This window comes from Gossypium hirsutum, chromosome D06, assembly GCF_007990345.1.
Source record: "Gossypium hirsutum isolate 1008001.06 chromosome D06, Gossypium_hirsutum_v2.1, whole genome shotgun sequence".
NCBI classification, from domain to species: domain Eukaryota; kingdom Viridiplantae; phylum Streptophyta; class Magnoliopsida; order Malvales; family Malvaceae; genus Gossypium; species Gossypium hirsutum.
In genome coordinates this window covers 30,578,168-30,598,560 of record NC_053442.1, presented here as the reverse complement: position 1 = coordinate 30,598,560, position 20,393 = coordinate 30,578,168, and the positions used below count along the sequence as shown (strand labels likewise).

The following is a 20,393-nucleotide window of genomic DNA, read 5'->3' as shown; positions in this document are numbered from 1 at the left end:
AATCATGCAATATTTGTGTGGTACGATCGATTATGGGATTGTTTTTCGTCCATCTGAATGGCTTTCTTTAGTTGGTTATGCGGATGCTAACTAGGGGCTGGATTTTGATGATCGATGCTCTACGACGGGCTATTGTGTGTATTTTGGTCACACACCTGTCTCCTGGTGTCCCAAGAAATAGCTGGTTGTTTCACGATCTACGACTAAGTTTGAATATCGGAGTCTTGCTGCAGCTACCAATAATGTCGCTTGGTTAGTCTCTTTGCTACGAGAGTTACACCTTCAGAGTTTTGATCCACCTACCATTTGGTGTGACAATTCTAGTGCAGTTGTCGTTGCAGCTAATCATGTTTTACATTCTAAATTCAAACATGTCGAGCTTGATTTATTTTTTGGTTGCGAAACGGTAGCCAATGGTTCTGTTATCATTGGTGAGGTTCCTGCCTGTGAACAGGTTGCTGACATTCTTACCAAACCACTATCTGTCTCGTATTTTGATCGATTTCGGGGTCTTCTTCGAGTTTTGCCTCTCGAAAAGTTGGGTAAATGTTAAGTATATGGATAAGAATATGGATTAGAAATTTGCTAGCTAAATTATGTTATTGTGCTAAATCTATTAGCTATTAGTTTGTTATTTCAACAGTTAAGCTGTTAGCAATAGTAGTTACTCATGTACTCTATAAATACCATTACTATAGTGTAAAACAGGGATAACATTGAATACAAAGTATTCATTCATACTAGATATATTTTCCAGTCTTCTCTTATTTTAGTTTTATTCAGCCATCACACAATACATTTAACTCACCGAAGGTGTTAATAATGTATAACAAATTATTATGAATTGATTTAAAATTTAGTGCTAGTTAACCGTGTATCTATAATAAGTTTTGCAACATTGAATATTTTAATTAATTTCATATTGTTTTATGGCATGTGTTAGTTTATTATATGTTTGCATCATCGTCGTTTAATTTTATCTCCAAATTCATTTATTTGAGAATCAAATCACATTATTTATATATATTCAAAATATGATTCGAATTTCCCCAAGCATAGCAAGGGGCATGATGTAGTAACAAATAAAAACTGAAACATGTTTCACATCTAGATCATTAACAGAATAATTTTGTGCATCCAAGTTGTTTAAAATCTGAGAATGCTTATTTGAATTGTAAATATCAGCAAACCTGAGTTGATTGATGTCTACATATCAACCTATATTTAACTAATGAAAAACAAGTTTCCATGCCTTGTTGGCTGTTTGAAAATCATACTAAACCAGCACGAAATCTTCTCCACATCAACTTCTTTGTTACACTACTCACCGTTATAGGCTCTCATACCTGTGTTCTGCCCTATCAAAAGAAATAGCAAAATTCTTATGTTCTCATACATAAACAAACAACCAAATAACAGAAAAATGTAAATACATACTTGGAAACCAATCTAATTTAAGGAGTATACTGACTTGCATTAACAGGATAACTACCAAAAACCTACAAAGAAATCTACTGCTAAGAAGAATTTGAAGTCCTTAACTGGGATTTCTGCTTTCTTTCCCAATGTTTACTTCCCTTTTTTATTGTACATTTTATAGTTGGAAGCATCAAATGCAGTCAGGAAAGACGAGGGCTGACAAAAAGTCGGTTAAACCGACTTAGTTTAGTCGGTTTGGTCATGTCAGTTCGCTTTTAGTTCATGAAATATATAACCAAGCCGACGGAATCAACAAACATATAACAGATGCATTATTTTTAAATAAAAAATATTCAACCCAAAGTCAACCCAATTACCTATATATAGCCAACCTAGCCAAATTGGTTGGTTATGCGAGTTATCACCAAAATCAGTCAGCTAGTTCGTTACAAGCCTGAAAAGGTCCGTTAAGTCGGTTTTATCTTTTGAACCAAAGCAACTGCTCTCCCCTAGAAAAGAAAACTTTTTAGCATCTTTAGTCTCTAAGGACTCAAACTAGAACAAATTCTCAACCTAACCCAAATTAACATGTTACTTCCTCATAATCTTCCACACAATTCCAACTTAGTTCAATTCCACACAATGCATAAGAGTTAGTCAGTATAAAAGGCTCCATATAGCATGACTAGGGATAGTAAGATATTGACAACCTAACCCATTCTTTGCAGAGAATCTGTTTCAACATGTTGAATCCATTAGTGTCCAGTCAAATAGCTAATAGACACAGGAGCGGCTGATTGGTAAATGAATCAGAAATTAACTTGTTTGGTTTATTAAATCGATTTTCAATTAACAGTTAAAGCCAATTAAACCATAAAAAACCCAATTATCTTGTTTCTAAAGAGCATACTATTAAATGCATTTCAAGTATTTACTACATTTAATACCTTATTCAATATTAAAATAAATATGTTTCATATTTAAATCTCTTTTCAACTGGTTCGGTTCTTTATTCATTACCATCAAAGTGGAACAAGAATTTAGAAAAGCTGAGGTTTAACCTGAACTCTTTACTCTTCAACATAAGCTCAAAGTTTGTAAGAGAAAAAAAAATGATTAATAAAAAGTTATGTCTATGTATGGAATTAGAATGTCAAATCCATAAACCAGCAAATCATTTAGATATTTAACCCCGTCTTTCTTTTTCGCAAAAAAAAAAAAAAGAAAAAGCATTCGTGCTCTCATAACTCAAGTCAAAAAACTCTCAAAATGCTCAAAAAAAAATATCCTTAGGCATTCTTTTATTGAGTGGTCTAACCCCTACTTTCTTTGTCTCGCTTAGAATCTACTTCGATTCTTCATTTTAATCTAGTTATTGAAAAAATTGAAAAGGGTATTTCCTTGTTCTAGGATCTTTTATTTTGCCTTGAATCATTGGATTAGACATTACTTCGGTGATATTTAATCATTTAAAAAATGGCAGCAACATCCCTTTTTTCTCTTTTTTTTTTCTATCAAAGAATCATATGAACGATTGTCTGAAAGGCTCGAACAAAACAGATGATCAGGTCAGTGTGCTCTCAATATGATTAATTTCGGTTTTGAACTGACCCACATAAGGTAACACTTAGAGACAACACAAGTTTGACGTCTAATCTTTTATCTGACACGTTCCATTCAGCCTAAATGTTTGAGGAGATCGCAGCCAAGTATTTATTGAACGTGCATCAGACAATGTGTTAAAAGGTAAAGGTTCTAAAAGAACATCTGCTAGTTCCTGTCTGTAACAAGCCTCGAGACCTAAATTTCCCTTCTCTTTTTACCTCAAAAGAAAGCAATCCATAAAGAAAACATCAAGACCTGTTGAGTTACACTAGGACCAAAGTTGGTCTTTGAAGTCATCAAGTCGTAATGAGCAAATGTTCGCATTTAACTTCTTTGCTAATGTAATTTTCTTTTTAGCAATATGTTAAGACTTCTTGCTCCTTTCTTCCCCGTAATTTTGAAATATAAAAGTATTGATAGTAATCAACAACAATTTTAAAGGGAAAACTTGTTAGGACTGTGTGGGTCTCTAAAGGACTTAGCACTACTCAAGGGAAGGGTATCCTCTCTAAGTGGATACCCAAAGAGACTAGGATTTTGGGAACTAATGCTAATGAACCCAAAAGAATTTGGGTACCAAAAATCAAAACTTGAATCTATGTTTGTAGGGGAAGGAGCATTGCTTCAAGGTGAACAATACAAGTGGAAACTCATGGTACCTCGATAGTAGATGCTCAAGATATAACCGGTGACAAGAGTCATTTCATTGAACTAAAGCCGAAAAGTGGAGAAGTTACATTTGGTGACAACTCCAAAGAACTCATTGAAGAGATTGACTCTATTGGTAAAGTCTTCAATTTTTATTGAAAATTTTTTATATATTAACGGTTTTAAGCATAATCTTTTAAGTATAAGTCAATTGTGTGATAAATGTCTCAATATCATATCTTAGTCAAATGGGTGTAAAGTCATTAATATTGTTTCTAATAAGATTATGTTTGTTAGTCATAGAATAAGAAACATCAACATGGTGCATTTAGATGATTTAAATGCTTCAAACATTTGTTTTATGGCTAAAAATGAAAATATTTATTGGTTATGGCATAGAAAACTAGGACATGCTAGTATGAACATATTGCATAAATTGATTAAAAATGATTTAGTAAAAGGCTTGCCTAAAATTGATTTTGATAAAGTTTGTGATGCATGTGTTAAAGACAAGCAAAAAAGGATTTATTTCAAACTTATTAATGATGTGTCTACTATTAGAGTTTTACAATTGATTCAAATTTATCTTTTTGTTCCAATTAGAACTACTAACTTGGGTGGAAAACAATATGCCATAACCAAAAATATAGGAGTACTCAATGAATAGGAGTCTTGGTGAGCACTCAATGAATCAAAAAGAAAATTTTCAAAAAATGGATGGGCAGGTCCTGCAGATGAAAAGGTGTATAGGAGTCTTGTTGGGTGTCTTGTGTACCTCACATCCACTAGGTCAAACATCATGTACACTATAATTTTTTTGTCCAAATTTCTCCATTGTGCAAGTTAAAATTAACATGATTGCTGCAAAGAAGGTATTAAGATATTTGAAGGGTACACGTCAATATGGAATCAATTTTAGCAAAGTTAAGAAGTTCAAGCTGCAAGGCTATTTTGATAATGTTTGTGAAAATTTTCAAGAGAGTATTTAATAAAATTGTTCTGTCTTTCTTAACTAAACAACTGAATTTAAATAGAAAAAAGAGTCATAACCTAATTGGGAAAATAAATTCCCTTATTCTAATAAACTACTAAAAGATAAAGGAAATTAATTCACTTATTCTAATAAACTACTAAAAGATAAAATAAAATATTTCTAAAATATCTCTAAAGATTTATCTACCTAAATAACTTTAAAATATATCCCAAAATATATGGGTTTCACATATTTTAACACCCTTCCTCAAGTTGTTGCATGTATATCAATCATTCCCAACTCGCTTACAAGAAAATCAAAGCTTGTCTTAGAGAGCCCTTTGGTAAATATGTCAGCAATCTGTTGTTTAGAAGGAACAAACAGCATGCACACTTGGCATTCTTCAATCTTCTCCTTGATAAAGTGTTTATAAACCTCAACATGTTTAGTTTTGTCATGCTGGACTGGGTTGTGAGCAATACTAATGGTAGTTTTGCTATCACAGTACAACTTCATTGGCGAAGTTATTGGTTTCCTCAACTCTTCCATAATTGTTTTTAACCACATCATTTCACAAATTTCTTGAGCCATTGATCTAAACTCAGCCTCTACACTACTTCTTACTACAACATTTTGTTTTTCGCTTCGCCAAGTCACAAGGTTTCCCCAAACAAATGTACAGTATCCTAATGTAGATCTTTTGTCTGTTATTGAGCCTGCCCAGTTTGCATCTGTATAAGTTTCAATCCCTCTTTGTTTAGATTTCTTGAAGAATAAGCCCTTTTCAAGTGAACTCTTCAAGTATCCCAAAATCCGAAACACTACTTCATGTTCCTCCATTAGGGAGTGCATAAATTGACTCACTAAGCTCACTGCAAAAGCTATGTCTAGCCTTGCATGTGATAAGTAAATTAACTTACCAACTAATCTTTGATACTGTCATTTATCAACTAATTGACCTTTATTTCCGAATTTTACATTTGGATCAATTGGTGTGTTAGCTGGGCGGCAACCACTCATCCTAACCACTTTTAAAAGATCAATCACATATTTTTTTTGAAAGACTACAAGACCCTTCTTTGATCGAGCAACTTCCATTCCAAGAAAATATTTCAAATGACCCAAGTTTTTGATCTCAAACTCCAATGCTAGATGCTCCTTAAAACGCCTTATTTCATCTACATCATCTCTTGTAAGAATGATATCATCGACATAAACTATAATAACTGCTATTCTACCTTTTTGTAAGTGTCGATAGAACATTGTGTTATCAATTTGCCCTTGTGAGTAACCTTTTTTTTTTAACAACTTGAGTAAACCGTTCAAACTAAGCTCGAGGAGACTGCCTTAGACCATACAAAGATTTCCTGAGCTTACATACTCGAGTTCCAAATTTTTCTTCAAAACCTGGAGAAGGATCCATGTAAACTTCTTCTTCAAGTTTCTCATTTAGGAAAACATTCTTCACATCTAACTGCTGTAAGGACCAATAAAGATTAACAGCAATTGATAAAAAAACTCTAACAGAATTTAATTTGGCTGCTGGAGCAAATGTTTCAAGATAACCTATCCCATATGTTTGAGTGTATCATTTAGCCACCAGTCGGGCTTTGTATCCATCTAAAGATCTATCCAATTTGAATTTGGTTGTGAACACCCATTTACAGCCCACAGTTTTTTCCCTATAGGTAATTCTACTGTTTCCCATGTACCTGTTTTTCCAATAGCGCACATCTCCTCTAAAATAGCCTCCATCCACTCAGAAACTTGTAAAGTATTTTTCACATTTTTGGGTGTTTTTACAGTATCGAAACACGAAACAAAAGTTGAGAATGTCGAAGATAAGGCTTTATATGGCACAAAGTTAGACATGAGATATTTGACAACATTTCTAATACCTTTTCTTTTAGCAATTGGAATATCTAAATCAAAAAATTCATTGGTTGGATTATGAGCTTTACCTAGACTTTTGACAAGATCTTGTGGGTCGGATTCTTGGTGATGAATCTGGTGGATTCACTTTCTTGATTTCGATTTCTTCTTGAGTAAACAATTAACTCATTTGTTTATTCTTTATTCTCATGATCAGACTCTACACCTTCATACTCCTTTTCATTAACAACATTAGCATCATTAATTTCTGTGTTAATCATAAATTCACTTTCTCCATTATTAGAATCCCTATGTTGTATATTCCTAATGTTTTCTTGATCAATTATAGAATCTTCTTTATTATAATTCTCTCCCTGAAGATTAGAATCAAAGTAAGATTACGTTTCAACAAATGTGACATCCATGGTAACAATAATTTTCCTATCAATTGGAACGTAACATTTGTAACCATTTTTATTAGAAGCATAGCCAACAAAGACGCATTTTTTTGCTCTAGAATTTAGTTTACCTTGGTTGTGAAGATGAACAAAAACACTACACCCAAAAACTCGAAAGGATAAATCTGTGATCAATTTAGAGTTAGGAAAGTTATCTTTAAAGAGACGGAAAGGAGTTCTATAGTTTAGAGTTTTACTAAACATTCTATTCATAAGATATGTAGCTATTAACAAGACTTCGCCCCAAAGATAATGTGGTACCTGACTAGTGAACATCTAGACTCTAGTTACTTCCAAAAGATGTCAATTTTTTCTTTCTGCAACCCCATTTTGTTGTGGTGTATTTGTACAAGAGTTTTGATGGACTCTACCATGTTTGGTTAAGAAAACACCTAATTGGTCATTAAAAAGTTCCCCACCATTGTCACTCTGAAATAATTCTATTCTCACACCAAATTGTGTTTTCACCATGGCATAAAAAGATTGAAACATATTTTTAACTTCAGACTTATCTTTTAATAAAAAACCCAACAAATACGAGTATGATCATCAATAAATGTGACAAACCAACGTTTTCCTTAAAAAGTTGAGACTCTTAAAGGTCCCCAAACATCACTATGAATTAACGAAAAAGGTTTGGAAGCTTTATATTTTTGAGGTGGGAAGAATGACCGATGATGTTTAGCCAATTCACAAAATTCACAGTGATATGAAGGACTTTTAATTTTAAATAGATCAAGTAACATATATCTTAAATAGTAAAAATTAGGATGTTCAAGCCTATAATGCCAAATCATAACCTTATCAAAACTAGAAGCAGAATTTAAACATAAAGTAGTTGTTTGACTTAGATGGTCGTCGTCAAGAAAGTAAATTCCACAGGAAAACTGAAATTTTTATTTTTGAAACCAGAATATTAGACTTACAGCTATAAAGTAGCTTCATGTACTTGCCTGTTGTCTTTTCTTATCAAAATAAGGTAGAGAGGATCTTGCCAAGCGAGCTTAAAGAGTTCTTTGACAATGTAGGCACATGTGGTAATGCTGAAAAGTTGGAAAAAGGAAATCTTAATACCTTTGGCTAAAACCCAACAGAGAAATATCAGTATAAATTGGGAAGATGCTGCTGCAAAATAACTAGCTAGCACTCTATGATGATAATATGAGAGCATGCAGAGGAATATAAAATTTTATCTCAAAACTTCACTTAATAGTTACCTTTTTCATGTGATTGCTACACTTGTATTCATAACAACCCAAATCATGGGTTTGGTTTCCATTTTTTCTTAAATAATTTTCTTTTCCATAACATGAACCTCATTTGAGTCGTAAAGTTTTGATGTAAAATACTTTTGACTACCATTTGTTTACTGATTTGTAGAATATAATTTTTAAATGAACTTTTGACAGCTATAACAATTTAAAAGCTAAAACATGAAAAGAAAAATGTAAATAAAAGAAAAATAAATACATTTAAATGCCACATTCCAAAAATCTTGATATTCGTCCCTTCTTTTTTTACCTTTTGAAATTCCTATGTTAAAATAGTAAAACAATTGCTTCAATTATAGGGAACCATAAAAGCCTTATTTCAGTTTTAGAGTGTAAAAGGGGGGAAAGAAAAGAAAGTATACCTGCCAAAACTTATAAGTAGGACAATCCAGAAAAATGCAGTAGTCCAATTTGATTCTTTGTAGGCAACCCAAACCTGGAATGTATTTGCCAACAGAAAATTAACATTTGAGACAGGCTCCAAGACTAAAAACACAAATATCCTCAGTCAGATTTGTTGTTCATTCTCAGAAAAGCAAACATGAAGCTGAAATAGTGGACAACAATACGGTCGTTCTCACACCTCAGTTACATATTTTCCCTCAACAAAAATTAATGAAAATAAGTTTTTCGGTTATGTATTACAGAAATGACTGCAATCTGATGTTTAATCTAGCACCAATAAGAAGTCAACTGCAAAGATGTATGATCATGCATTAGAATTTCGAACTTACCGACAGAGCAACAACGTTTATACAGAAATCAATCAGTGTAGCTGTCATCCACCTGCAAACAATTTAGCAATTTGTTAGGCTTTCCAGAAAGATGAGGAATTCATAGAGTGAAAAGCAATTGCAATGCACAGATGAAGTCATCTTGCACATAACATACACCGTATGCACATTTAGTGCTTCATGTCAGCGATAAGGCATTTATCCATCTGTTTAGAAGTTAAAGACCAACTAGAATTATTAATGCTTATGATATAGCAACAGTGGAAACAGACAATGCCGGATTTTTCCCGTTTTAGTTTCTGAAACATTAAACAAGGAATGTCAAGTCTTTCCACATAATGTTCTCATCCAGTCTTCCATGAATACCTTGGAGAGATAATAATCAGCACCAAGAATAGTTATGAACGATATTTTTCTTATACCTGCCTTCGAGCTTCATACTTGTCATTAGCCAATAAATGAATTTTAAAGACAATAATTAATTAATTAGTTGCAGAAACAAGGCTAACAAGTGATCAAACATCATTTATTCTATATGAACAGGAAGCCTATCCAGAGCCGCCAACCCCCACCCCACCCCCCCACCCACACACACTCTTTTCACCCCTTTTCTCTTTTAAAACAGACAAGAAGAAAGAAAGTTTGTAAATTCTTTTACTTGATTTCATCAACAGAAAAAAGAAGGTTTCCTATTGAAACCAGTCTTAAGGAAACATTATTAGGCTATCTCTTCTATGTTTATGTTGGAAAACTATAAACAGCATTTATATCTCTAATTACAAATTTTGGTTTCAACTTACAGCAATGTAGCGAAGAGTGACACCAGATTCAAGGATATAATCTAGTTTTGAATCCTTTAAATAGCACCAGCCTGATGTCAAAATACTGTTTTCCAAGCCATCATGACCAAAGAATGAAAGTATGCAAAGGGTGAGTTCAGTGCATGCCTTAGAAGTTTTAAGGTATCAATTATCAAATATCAAATATCAAACTAATTGGTGATATGTGGAAAGACAAGGGAGTAAAAGCTGCAGGTGAAGCCTAGGTCAATACATGGGATAAATAGTTTAACACATCTCCCTTGATATTCACAGTAGGAAATATTGCAGCAAATCAACTTGCTACATCAAAAAGGAGAATGCGGCATGATAGAATGCATAATGATCACAATTGAATACCATATGCTAGGCTGGAGTTGACTCGCAATCATATCAGAAGCATATTCACACTGAGTCTCTCCATAATTGCTATTAATTATAAGCTAGAGAGTTGAAATTGCTATTAATTATATCCAAAAAGAAGATAAGCAAAGGAAATAGGCATTGATTCATTAATCAGCCATTATATGTATCAAATAGTCATACTATTCAAGAAATCAATTTTAAAAGATGGTGCTGCAAGACAAAGAATATAGCATCCACTCAAAGCAGAAGTAAGAACTTTATTGTCTAGTCTGTGGTATGAATATGACTGAATTTTCTTCAAAAGAATCACATTCACTGATAAATTACTCCAAACTGCAAGGAGCAGAAATGTTTGGCAAAAAGGGGATGAAAAAAACTCACGGAGTTAGCAGCTCTTTGCGGAATGGTGAACCATCAGTTAAGAGAGTGTAGATCAAAATTCCCAGCATCAAGCAACCCAAAACGCTAAAGAGTATTCTTGCAATCGCAACAGAGGAATGTTTCCCTTTAGGTTTTGTACCATCCCTAGACAAAGAGAATTTTGAAAAATGAGTTATTCTATTCCTCAAGCAACTAGAAAGTGTCGTTATTAATCAAAAAAGATATTCCATGCGCCGTGGCAGTGATGTGACATTCCTATTCACTGAGCTTGAAGCCATCACATGAATATTGACATTATGTAAAATCTGATGAGTTGACCAAGGGTGCTGAAATTTATGCAATTTGATAAAACCATAAAACATCATATCATCACATCCATATCAGTTTTTAAAATATATCAATCTAGGAATAGAACTATCCTTTGTTACCTAGTAGAGATCACTAGATCAGTATTCTGAAAAGGTTAATATAACATGAGACTAATTGCAAATGGCATGTTAACATGTTATAGGAGACTTGACAGATAATTATCTAATATTATACCCAGAGTTTGGGATTCTTACTTGTTCGCTTGGTTCAATAGAACATGATAAATGGGATCTTCCAGAGATTCTTGAGCAGACAAGTTGAGGAATTGAATAAAAAGGTAGCCAGATGTTGTAATACTGGGAAAAAGAGAAAAAGGTATAAAAATAAATTTGTGAAACGTAAATCATTGGACTGGTTGAGAAATCTAATATGGCAGATTGCATCAATTAATCAATAGACCAAGGGAAGAAATAAACTATGATAAGGATCATTGAATAACTACTTCCAAATTCCAATATATCAGTGGAAAGACATTATTATTTTCAAGATAGTAATACTTAGAAGCTTTATTTCTTTAACTTAAACCTACACTGGTAGGATTAAGACCAAATAAGCAATTAAATTCATTGTTCTTCACTTCTCCTTCAATATTCATTTGATGGATTCCCTTGAATCATTTTTTCTTAACTTTATTCAACATTTCTCTTCATTGCCTTTCTAGCTTAAACTGCAAAAATGATGTTAGAATGCATATGATATCAACAACAGGTTACTTTTGAAACAACTAAAGGAAGTTTGTGTTAACCAGTTTCATGAAATTACGCATGAACCATACTGCAGTGTAATTTTCAGATAGAGATATCAAACATACCTTCCAAGACATACAAGCAGAATTACCCAAAGTGTTGCAGCAATCAAACTTGATTCCTTGTAGGAAACCCAAACCTGATGCATTAAAACAAATCTCAGATAGAAATTAATAAATAAATAAAAAGTCTCCCACCTATTCAAGAACGAGAGTATCATCACTCTTCTTCCCCCATACCAACAAAAGTATTAGCTTACAGCTAATATAAACCATATATTTAAAATACAGTAACACACAAGTCTAAAAGCATCAAGGAAATCATCTCTTAGAAAATATGACTTGCAGAATCCTCAGACATCACAGGGTTCTGGGGTGCATATATCAGTGGATGATGATATGACAAAATTCTAAACTACTAGTTCCCATTAATCTCTCCTTCAAAGTTTCACCAATAGTAAACAACGGTTGACTACCCTTATCTTACAATTGATCATTCCCACATCAAAAGGACAAAATGTAAGTATAACCATAAATATCTTTGTAGTTAAAAAACCTGAGTCTCAAAAGCATATACATGTAAATAGACACATAAATATTTAGATGTATTTACAAGATTCAGGTACAACGATTGTGGAGTTTAACTTCACGTTCTTAGTTGGTATTTCAAAAGGACAAAAAAACATAAAGGGCACATGTGAATTTTAAGGATAATTATGTCTCTTATTTTTAAACAATTATGTCTCTTTTCTATTATTTAAGCTTCCCACAATTTTACTTTTTCCATACATACTACCCACATTTTTTCAAAACATGACCTTTTTATTTTATCCGCCCACAGAGTGGCTATACCACAATAATGTAAAACAAAACCTTTTTTTTACCGTTCATAGCTTTTCATACGATTATATCTTAACAAGACCACTATTTTATTAGTAAGTGCATGATCTAACCATGGAAAATACTGCAGTCAGATTAAATAAATCTAAATAACTAATTTAGTTTTACAAGTGGATATCTAACAAACTTAAGGTTAAATCCTTGATAAGAAACTTCAAATTGGAGTACAGTGAGAACATACCGCGAAAGGTACAACATTAATGTAGAAATCAACCAGCGTTGCAGCCATCCACCTAAAAGATCATCGTCAATACATCAAAAAGAAACCATTCAACATTCAAGATAATCATAACCTAATTTAAAGAAAAAATAGAACTGAGAGAAAGAGAGAGTACCGAGTAAGAATTTCCCAGCGGAAAGGGAGGCCATCAATGGAGATGGTGTAAATGAGAGTGGTTACCATCAAGCACCACAGAACTAAGAAGAGAGCTTTTAAGCCATTCACTAGCAGAGAACTCGCCATTGCTACTTGCTTTCTCACCAAAATCAAATTGGCAGGAAATTTTGCATATTTATAAATGTACACGAGAAAATGTGGGGGGGATGAGACCACGTCATTGCCAAAGCCGCCATTCAACTTCCTTCGAAATTCTTGTTTTTTTCTAATATATTTTAAAAAAATCTTATACTATTGCTCAAGTCCTTGAACTATTTTTTAGTTAAATAAGTCTCACCTATAATTTTTACTAACAAAAAAGTCGATTTAAACATTAAAATAAATATATTTTAAATTCCAAATATTTATTTTAATTTCTTGGTGATATAATATACTTTAAGCAGTAAGAAGATTAATTTCAATTTATTGCAATTTTGAATTGGTGTGATGTTTAGACTTTTGAGGCTTGCAATTGCCGTGGTAAAATTTAATTTAGTTATTTTCTTCGATATTTTTTATATTTTTCATGTCCGTTTTACGGTTTATGTTTGGGGTTCATGATTGTTCCTCTAATAATATTATCTCTAAGGTTCGAACTTAAATCCTCCCTTTGAGAGTGCAATGTATCTTACCATTACATCTAACTACTTGTTGATCTTATATTTTCTAATTCAAACACTGAGTGTGTAGATACAATCCTGGTAACTTTGAAAGTGAATTTGTCATACATAAAAAATGTAACATCTCATATTTTTAGTTTAAAGTTCGTAAAATTATTTCAAGATTGAGTTATTGGCTTAATGGTTAAGGGAAAGTAAGGAGATAGTGAAATTGGTTTAAAAACTCAAATTTGAATCTCTTCCTGGGTGAATAAATTAATTTTGCTATTTTTGCTCCCACTCCTTTAGTGTGCCCTCCAACCTAGTGTCTAACCCTAGATTTAAATACAAATTTTTAATAGAGAAATCAGCTTTTCACTTTTATTTTTCTCCCTTGTTGTTCCTTTCCTCTCCCTCTCTCATTCTTTCTCAATTTTTCTTCTTTCTTCTCTCTTCTTTCTTCTTCCTTGTATCATCCCAAACATGTGTTTTTCACCATTAATGTGTCGCCGCTTTGCCCTATTATTTTGTTGCCATTTTTTCAACCTTATTAATGTTATTTTAATCACTAAATCAACCCTTTGCTGCCCTAAAATCCTCATTTGTGCCGCCTAAATCAGCTTCTCCTTGATGCTATTAAACCTTTATTGTCGCCCCTTCTTCTCCACTCGTGGTGGTACTAATTTGTTCCCTTTTCAATCTCTTTTTTTTTGTCAATTTTGTTTTTGTTTTTATAGCCATTTTACTATTGTTTCCAACCTCTAAAAATCATCATCTTTGTTGCCAAAAATCCATTTTTATGTTGCCTCAAATCAACCCTATTGTTGTCGCCGTTTGTGGTGGTGTGTTGCCCTTTTGTGTACCACTTATGGGTTGCTATATTTTCTATTTTGTCACTCATTTACATTAAGGTTTTCTTTGATTCTCTTCTATATGAGTGCATCCGATCTCACTCATCCTATATCTTAAATCTAGTTAACCAGAAGCATAAGTGCAGTCTGCTGCAAGTTATTGTGTTGTATTGTTTTTTTTTATTAAGAGTGTTGTTTAGGCTTATTGTTCTAAGGTCTTTAATTGGTTATTGGTTACTGGAACAATGGAAATGTGCAAATGTACACAATCGCAACAAGTAATAAAGTGACAAGTAAATGTCAAGTTATCGTACCCAAAGGGGCTGTATAAGAAAATATTTATGAAATGCAATTAAAAACACTTTGGTGAATGAAAATCGTTTGTTTTGAAAAAGGGTTTAATAAAACTAGATTTTAACTAAGTTAACTAAGAAAATTAAAAGGTAAAAATTTCAAAGCACAATTTCTGAAAAACAAGTTTAATCAATATGACATAATTGTGTTAGATCAATTACATTTCTTAACTTAATATTACTAAAACAATGTTCATGTTGTTACAAATAAATTCATGGCAACTTGGTAATTTGTTAACTATAGCACATACAGACTTACAAAATTAACTAATCTCTTGAATATATTACTATGCCAATTCAAACAATTAATCAAATTTAATAAGCAAGTAAAAGATTAAGTGAAGTAACAATATACTCCTACATTGAAACAGTTTAATCAAAATAATCTTGCAAGTTATGCAAGACTAATGTATCGTTTAATACTGTTGCTAATTTAACCCTCAGCTACCTTAGAAGATTAAACATGCATTGATTAAGTATTGTGTCAATTAATTACAATTTCAATACGATTAATAATTAATTCATTAGTTACCTTACAATTATAATACAAGTATAACATAATCATGGTTTTACTTAATCAAACAATTTACCAAGACCTATAACAACACAAACATGATTTTAATAACTTAAGTAGACGAAATGCAATCAACTTAACACGAATTAAATTCAAGCCATGTTAATTAACTTTAGAATAACAACATAACACATATTCATAGACATGTTCATAACAAAAACAAGAAAAGTTAACTAATAGGAAACTAGAATCAAATCTAGTGTTTCTCCGAAGCCAGACTAGCTTGCTCCTCTCCTTCTCCGGCCGTTCTGTTGTTCCACGGCTTCTGTAAGCACTTGAATGCTGCTACCCAAAGTGGTTAAAGGCTTTTTTCCAAGAGGGAAATCGAAAATGGAAAGTAGAAAGGAAAAATGGTGACGACTTTACCGTAAAAGAATCTATGAGAAAATAAACTTCAATATATTTCCAATTAAATCACTTTCTCAACCTAGTTCTAATTCTATTAAAATCATGACGACTTTACCGTAAAAGAATCTATGAGAAAATATATTTAATATTTTTGCATTCAATGGTTTACTATAATTAAATGATTTATTTCCATTTTTGAATTTCATTTAATTCGAAAAACATAAATTTATTTTTTAGGTCATTTTCATTTTGGAGAAAATCACATTCATTTCCAAATTATTCTATTTCTCCAATTTCATTTTTGAGAAAACCATCATCATTTTCAAATATTTCTCATTTCTCCATTTTCACCATTTCAATTCATTTATGTTCATTTGATTCAACATGCAATTCATTTCTAGTTTTAATGAGCTAGCGAAGGACCGATTGGACATATGCAATTAAGGCTCAAATCATTTATAATTAAATTCCATCTTTTCACCTATTATTACAAACTCATTGAGAAATAAATTCATTCCACTATAGTATCGTGACTAAGTTGTCTCCAACGACATACCATTACAAATGCAACTCGATCAATGCTCGTCCAATGACCTTATCATAAGTGTGTTACCCTCATATGATATTCTTAATCTCTTTAGGATAATATCCGTTCTCCCAATATTATCCTATTTTATCTCATGGTAACCATTACATCTTCATGAAAAGTCATTTACTATCAAATAGCAATCAAGTCATTCATCACAAAGACGAACAACCGGTGGCCACGTTTACTTTTCATCAACCATGTAATGCAAGTGATATAATGGCATTTACCTATGTCTCGAGCTATGGATTCCACTATTTTAAATGCTACATACTACAAAAGTAGTACACCCAATGCAATAGCTTTTGGTTCATTATCTATTTGAACTCAGGCTTTTACTTACTATAACACTCGGGTCTCAATTAACTCAGAAGTTTGAAATAATTGGAGGACTAAATTGAAAGAGATCGCAAGTTGATAGCCTATATTGAAAGAAACAGGATGTTAGAAACTGAATTGGACATGGTTAAGATCCAATTCTGGTTCGATTAGAATGGAACCCTATAACGCTCAGGTTTGTGCAAGTGTACACAATCATTACCAAGTAATAAGTAATTATCGAGTTATCGTCTCCACAGGGATTGTATTTGTGCTAAGTCACTTAATTTGTAAAATTATATTAACAATTTGAAAAATAAAAACAAAATATAGTTGAGAAGTGGTATAAACTAGATGCAATGATTCCTAATGTAAATTATCCCAATATGTAGACTTTATGAATGAAATAGATTTTAGCAAAATTTAACACAATTTGCAACAATTATAACATAAATAAACTAGGAAAATTACTTTAATTAAACTTAATTTATTATCATCATGCTTAATAATATTCAGAAAAACATTCCATGACAACTCAATCTTTCATGAGTTTGGAAACCAAATTAGGTTCTTTCAGAATCCTTTACTTAGTAAATACGCATTTTACTGATCCTTATTTACTAAGGTTTTCTTAGCATTTGTGTGAGGTAACAGGGACGTGTTAGGTTTGAAACAATTTAATCACACAAATCTAAAAACTATGCAGATAACAGAGCTTGGTTAGGGTTGTTATGGAACCTACAATTTAATCGGGTTAGGATCTAAATTGCGCATGCACATTTTAATTATGTGTCCATTAGCCATCGTCTGGTTAGGATCGCTCAGCTAATTTAGATGCATTTCAATCACGTATGAACGAAATATAGACTTCATTTTAATTGAAAACATGATCGATTGAGGCACAAACATTATAAGCATGAATCAAATAAATATTATTTAATCAAAATAATCATCCTAGCTTAAATAAAATTAAGCTATCATTGTTGTAAACAAGAACAAAGAACACATAGAAAACATCTTTATATTAAATTAAAGAAAAGAAAGATTAAACCCAATTCAGAGTGGCTGTCACCCAAGATTCTGACTGACGAGGCTCATTCGATTCTTTGCGTTGCTCCTTTGCTGATGGTTCTCCAAGGTGGCCAACCAAGGGCTCTTTAAGAGGCTAATTTGCTAAAATCCTTTTGCAAGGATGATGATAGGCGTGAGAGCTAAGAGAGTTGAGAGAGAGGATGAAAGATGAGAGGGATGAGGGATGAAGTGAGAAATGAGCTCTTATTTATAGGTGAGGCAAAGGAGCTAGTTTGCTAAAATTATGAGTGTCCATCTTTTGAAACCTCCTCCAAGAGTGGCTGGCCATGAGTTGAGGAAATGTGGCTGATTTTTCCTTAATTTTTGGTCAATTTGAATGCCACAACAACTCAGAACTAAGACTCGGTCTCCTACAAATCTTCAGGTAAATCTCTAATTTCTTCAACTCTTCAAGGGCCTTTTATAATTAAACCAAAAATTGGTTTATAATCCGCCATGTGCAGCCAAAAATTGGGTTGACTTGGTCCCCACTTTGGACGGTTTTGCAATTAGAAGAAAACTCTCAGACCTGTCAAAAATAGCAGATAGTTTAGAGGACCAAATGAATTAATTTAACCACTTTAATTAATCAATTTACTTAATTAATTAAACCCAATTTTATTAATGAAATATTTAAAACGAATTATTAAAATATAACATTATATTTAATTTAATCATGCATGGCCGACTTCATAGCTTAAAAATATAATATGCTTAAATTAATATAAAATAAGCCATTTTATGCATGAAAACTATATAATAAAACATAATATCACATTTTAATAATTTCTATGTCCTAATTTCATATTTTCACATATTTTATTAATTTATTAAACAATTACTTGGTTTTAACAATAATTTTAAGTAAAAAGGTGATGAATAACTATACTTGGTTTGTAAGGTATAAATATATGGTGTAATACTATAGATGAAAGATGCTATGGCAATCAAGTATAATGAGTAAGACCATGGATGAAAGACTCCACGACATCATATGATAGTACACTAGGATGGAAAATAGATGTAAGACCATGGATGAAAGACTCCATGGCATCCACAGAGATAGTCCACTGGGAAAGTAAACACAGATTAAGTTCGACGAGATAGTAAACACGGGTTAAGTCTGTTGGGATAGTAAATGTAATAGCCCATTTTTAATGAAATTAGAACAGTGGTTTTGGGACCACAAATATGACGTGAAAATATTTATTTTATTATTTTAATGTCTACAACATATTATTAGTGTCGTATAAAAATTTCGTTAAGAAATTTTATCATTTGCATGCTTAATTTGATAAAAAGGACTAAATTGCAAAAAGTAAACAATTTGAGTTCTTTAAGTAAAATGTGTCAAATTTTTATGAAATTGGAATATGAGTGGCCTTAAATGTAATTAGACCATTAATATAATTAGTGGACAAAGATGGACATCTTTTTAATGGTTTTAAAGGTTATTACTTAAGGTTAATTTGGTAAATTAAGAAAATATCATATAATAAAATAAGTAAAAGAAATATATCATCTTTCTTTCTTTCTTCTTCAATTGAAATTAGCACCGAAGGAAGTCATTAAAGACCTTTCAAGGTTCGGCCATAGTCCTTCTATGCATGTCAGTGCATTTTTGTTCCGTTTTTAATTATTTTTATGCTTTTGGAGTCGTTGTAGCTTAATCTAGCTAGCCCGGGGATTAATTTGAAAATTTTTTAAATTTTTAGGGTTTTACCATGACTGTATATGTATTGCTTATGATGTTTGATGGAAGAAAATAAATGGTTTTTGTTAGTTAAACAATTTATGTAAAGTGATTTTGATGAAATTGTCATTTTGGGGTTAAACTAAAAAATATGAAATATTCATGGTGTAATTTGTGAAATAATGAAATTTGTGGGCTGCTATGAGTTTGTATGAAATTTGGCTAGGCTTGGGTAGGGGTGAAATTGCATGAATTTTATTTTATGAGCTTAAGGACTAAATTGTAAAAAAATTAAAACATTAGGGAGAAAAAGGTAATTTTGCAAAAATGTGAATTTGGATTGAATTGAATATAATGGTTATTAAATTGATTGAATTTATTCATTTAGATCAAGATAGACCTCGTACGACTCTAGATCGAGGTAAAGAGAAAGCTTCGGATTAACCGATTCCATTTCTACATTTTATCATCGAGGTAAGTTTGTATGTTTAAATAGCATTTTAAATTATGTTATAAATGCTATTGTTTTATAATATCAAATTGTGTCTCGATGGAAAAATAGAACGGCGTATCGACGGTTATCAACCAATGAAAAGGAGTGGCTTTGGCTATCAAAATATGGAAAGGGATAGCTTCGGCTATCAAATTATGAAAAGGGATGGTGATGACCATCGAATTATGAAAAGGGATGACTCGACTATCAAATCATGAAAAGGGATGGCTTCAGCTATCGAATTATGAAAAGGAATAGCTTCGACTATCAAATTATGAAAAGGGATGGCTTCAGCTATCAAAATATGGAAAGGGATAGCTTCGACTATCAAACTATGAAAAATGGTGGTAACAACCATCGTGATTTTACTTCGTGTGTACTTCGGTAAGAGTTTTCGATGCAATTTACTTTATTACTATGGAAGGTAGGAAATATGTGTTTTCATGACAATGAAAAGTATGAATTCATATGATTTAAGCTTATGAATAATTTATTTCTCATGTTGGATTGGTACATATGTATTTTAAGATTGTGTATTGTGTTGACAAGTATAGATTATATGTTACGAGCTT

At 32.1% G+C, this 20,393-nt stretch overlaps 1 protein-coding gene across 2 annotated transcripts; it reads right to left on the bottom strand.

Moving 5' to 3' along the window:
• Positions 1 to 1,035: 1,035 nt before the first annotated feature.
• On the bottom strand, positions 1,036 to 13,194 carry LOC107889684 (uncharacterized). 2 transcript variants are annotated; one of them, XM_016814209.2, is made up of 9 exons: positions 12,895 to 13,194; positions 12,741 to 12,792; positions 11,726 to 11,799; positions 11,109 to 11,210; positions 10,546 to 10,689; positions 8,981 to 9,032; positions 8,609 to 8,682; positions 7,929 to 8,018; positions 1,036 to 1,358 (listed from the first exon to the last, which is right to left on the bottom strand). In XM_016814209.2, the coding sequence occupies exons 1-9, from the start codon at positions 13,020 to 13,022 to the stop codon at positions 1,331 to 1,333; spliced, it is 744 nt and encodes a 247-aa protein (XP_016669698.1). In that variant the 5' UTR covers positions 13,023 to 13,194; the 3' UTR covers positions 1,036 to 1,330. The 2 variants fall into 2 exon arrangements, with proteins under 2 accessions (XP_016669698.1, XP_016669721.1); XM_016814232.2 differs by having other exon boundaries at positions 1,036 to 1,353; positions 12,895 to 13,136.
• Between the last annotated feature and the right edge of the window lie 7,199 nt (positions 13,195 to 20,393).

Bases quoted from the DNA above. Each gene is read 5' to 3' on its own strand.
- LOC107889684 (XM_016814209.2), bottom strand. From the start codon at position 13,022: ATGGCGAGTTCTCTGCTAGTGAATGGCTTAAAAGCTCTCTTCTTAGTT. The intron at 11,800-12,740 runs GTATGTTCTCAC...TTAATGCATCAG, and splicing joins TTAATGTTGTACCTTTCGCG to GTTTGGGTTTCCTACAAGGA. The intron at 8,019-8,608 runs GTATACTTTCTT...CCAACTTTTCAG, and splicing joins CTACTTATAAGTTTTGGCAG to CATTACCACATGTGCCTACA.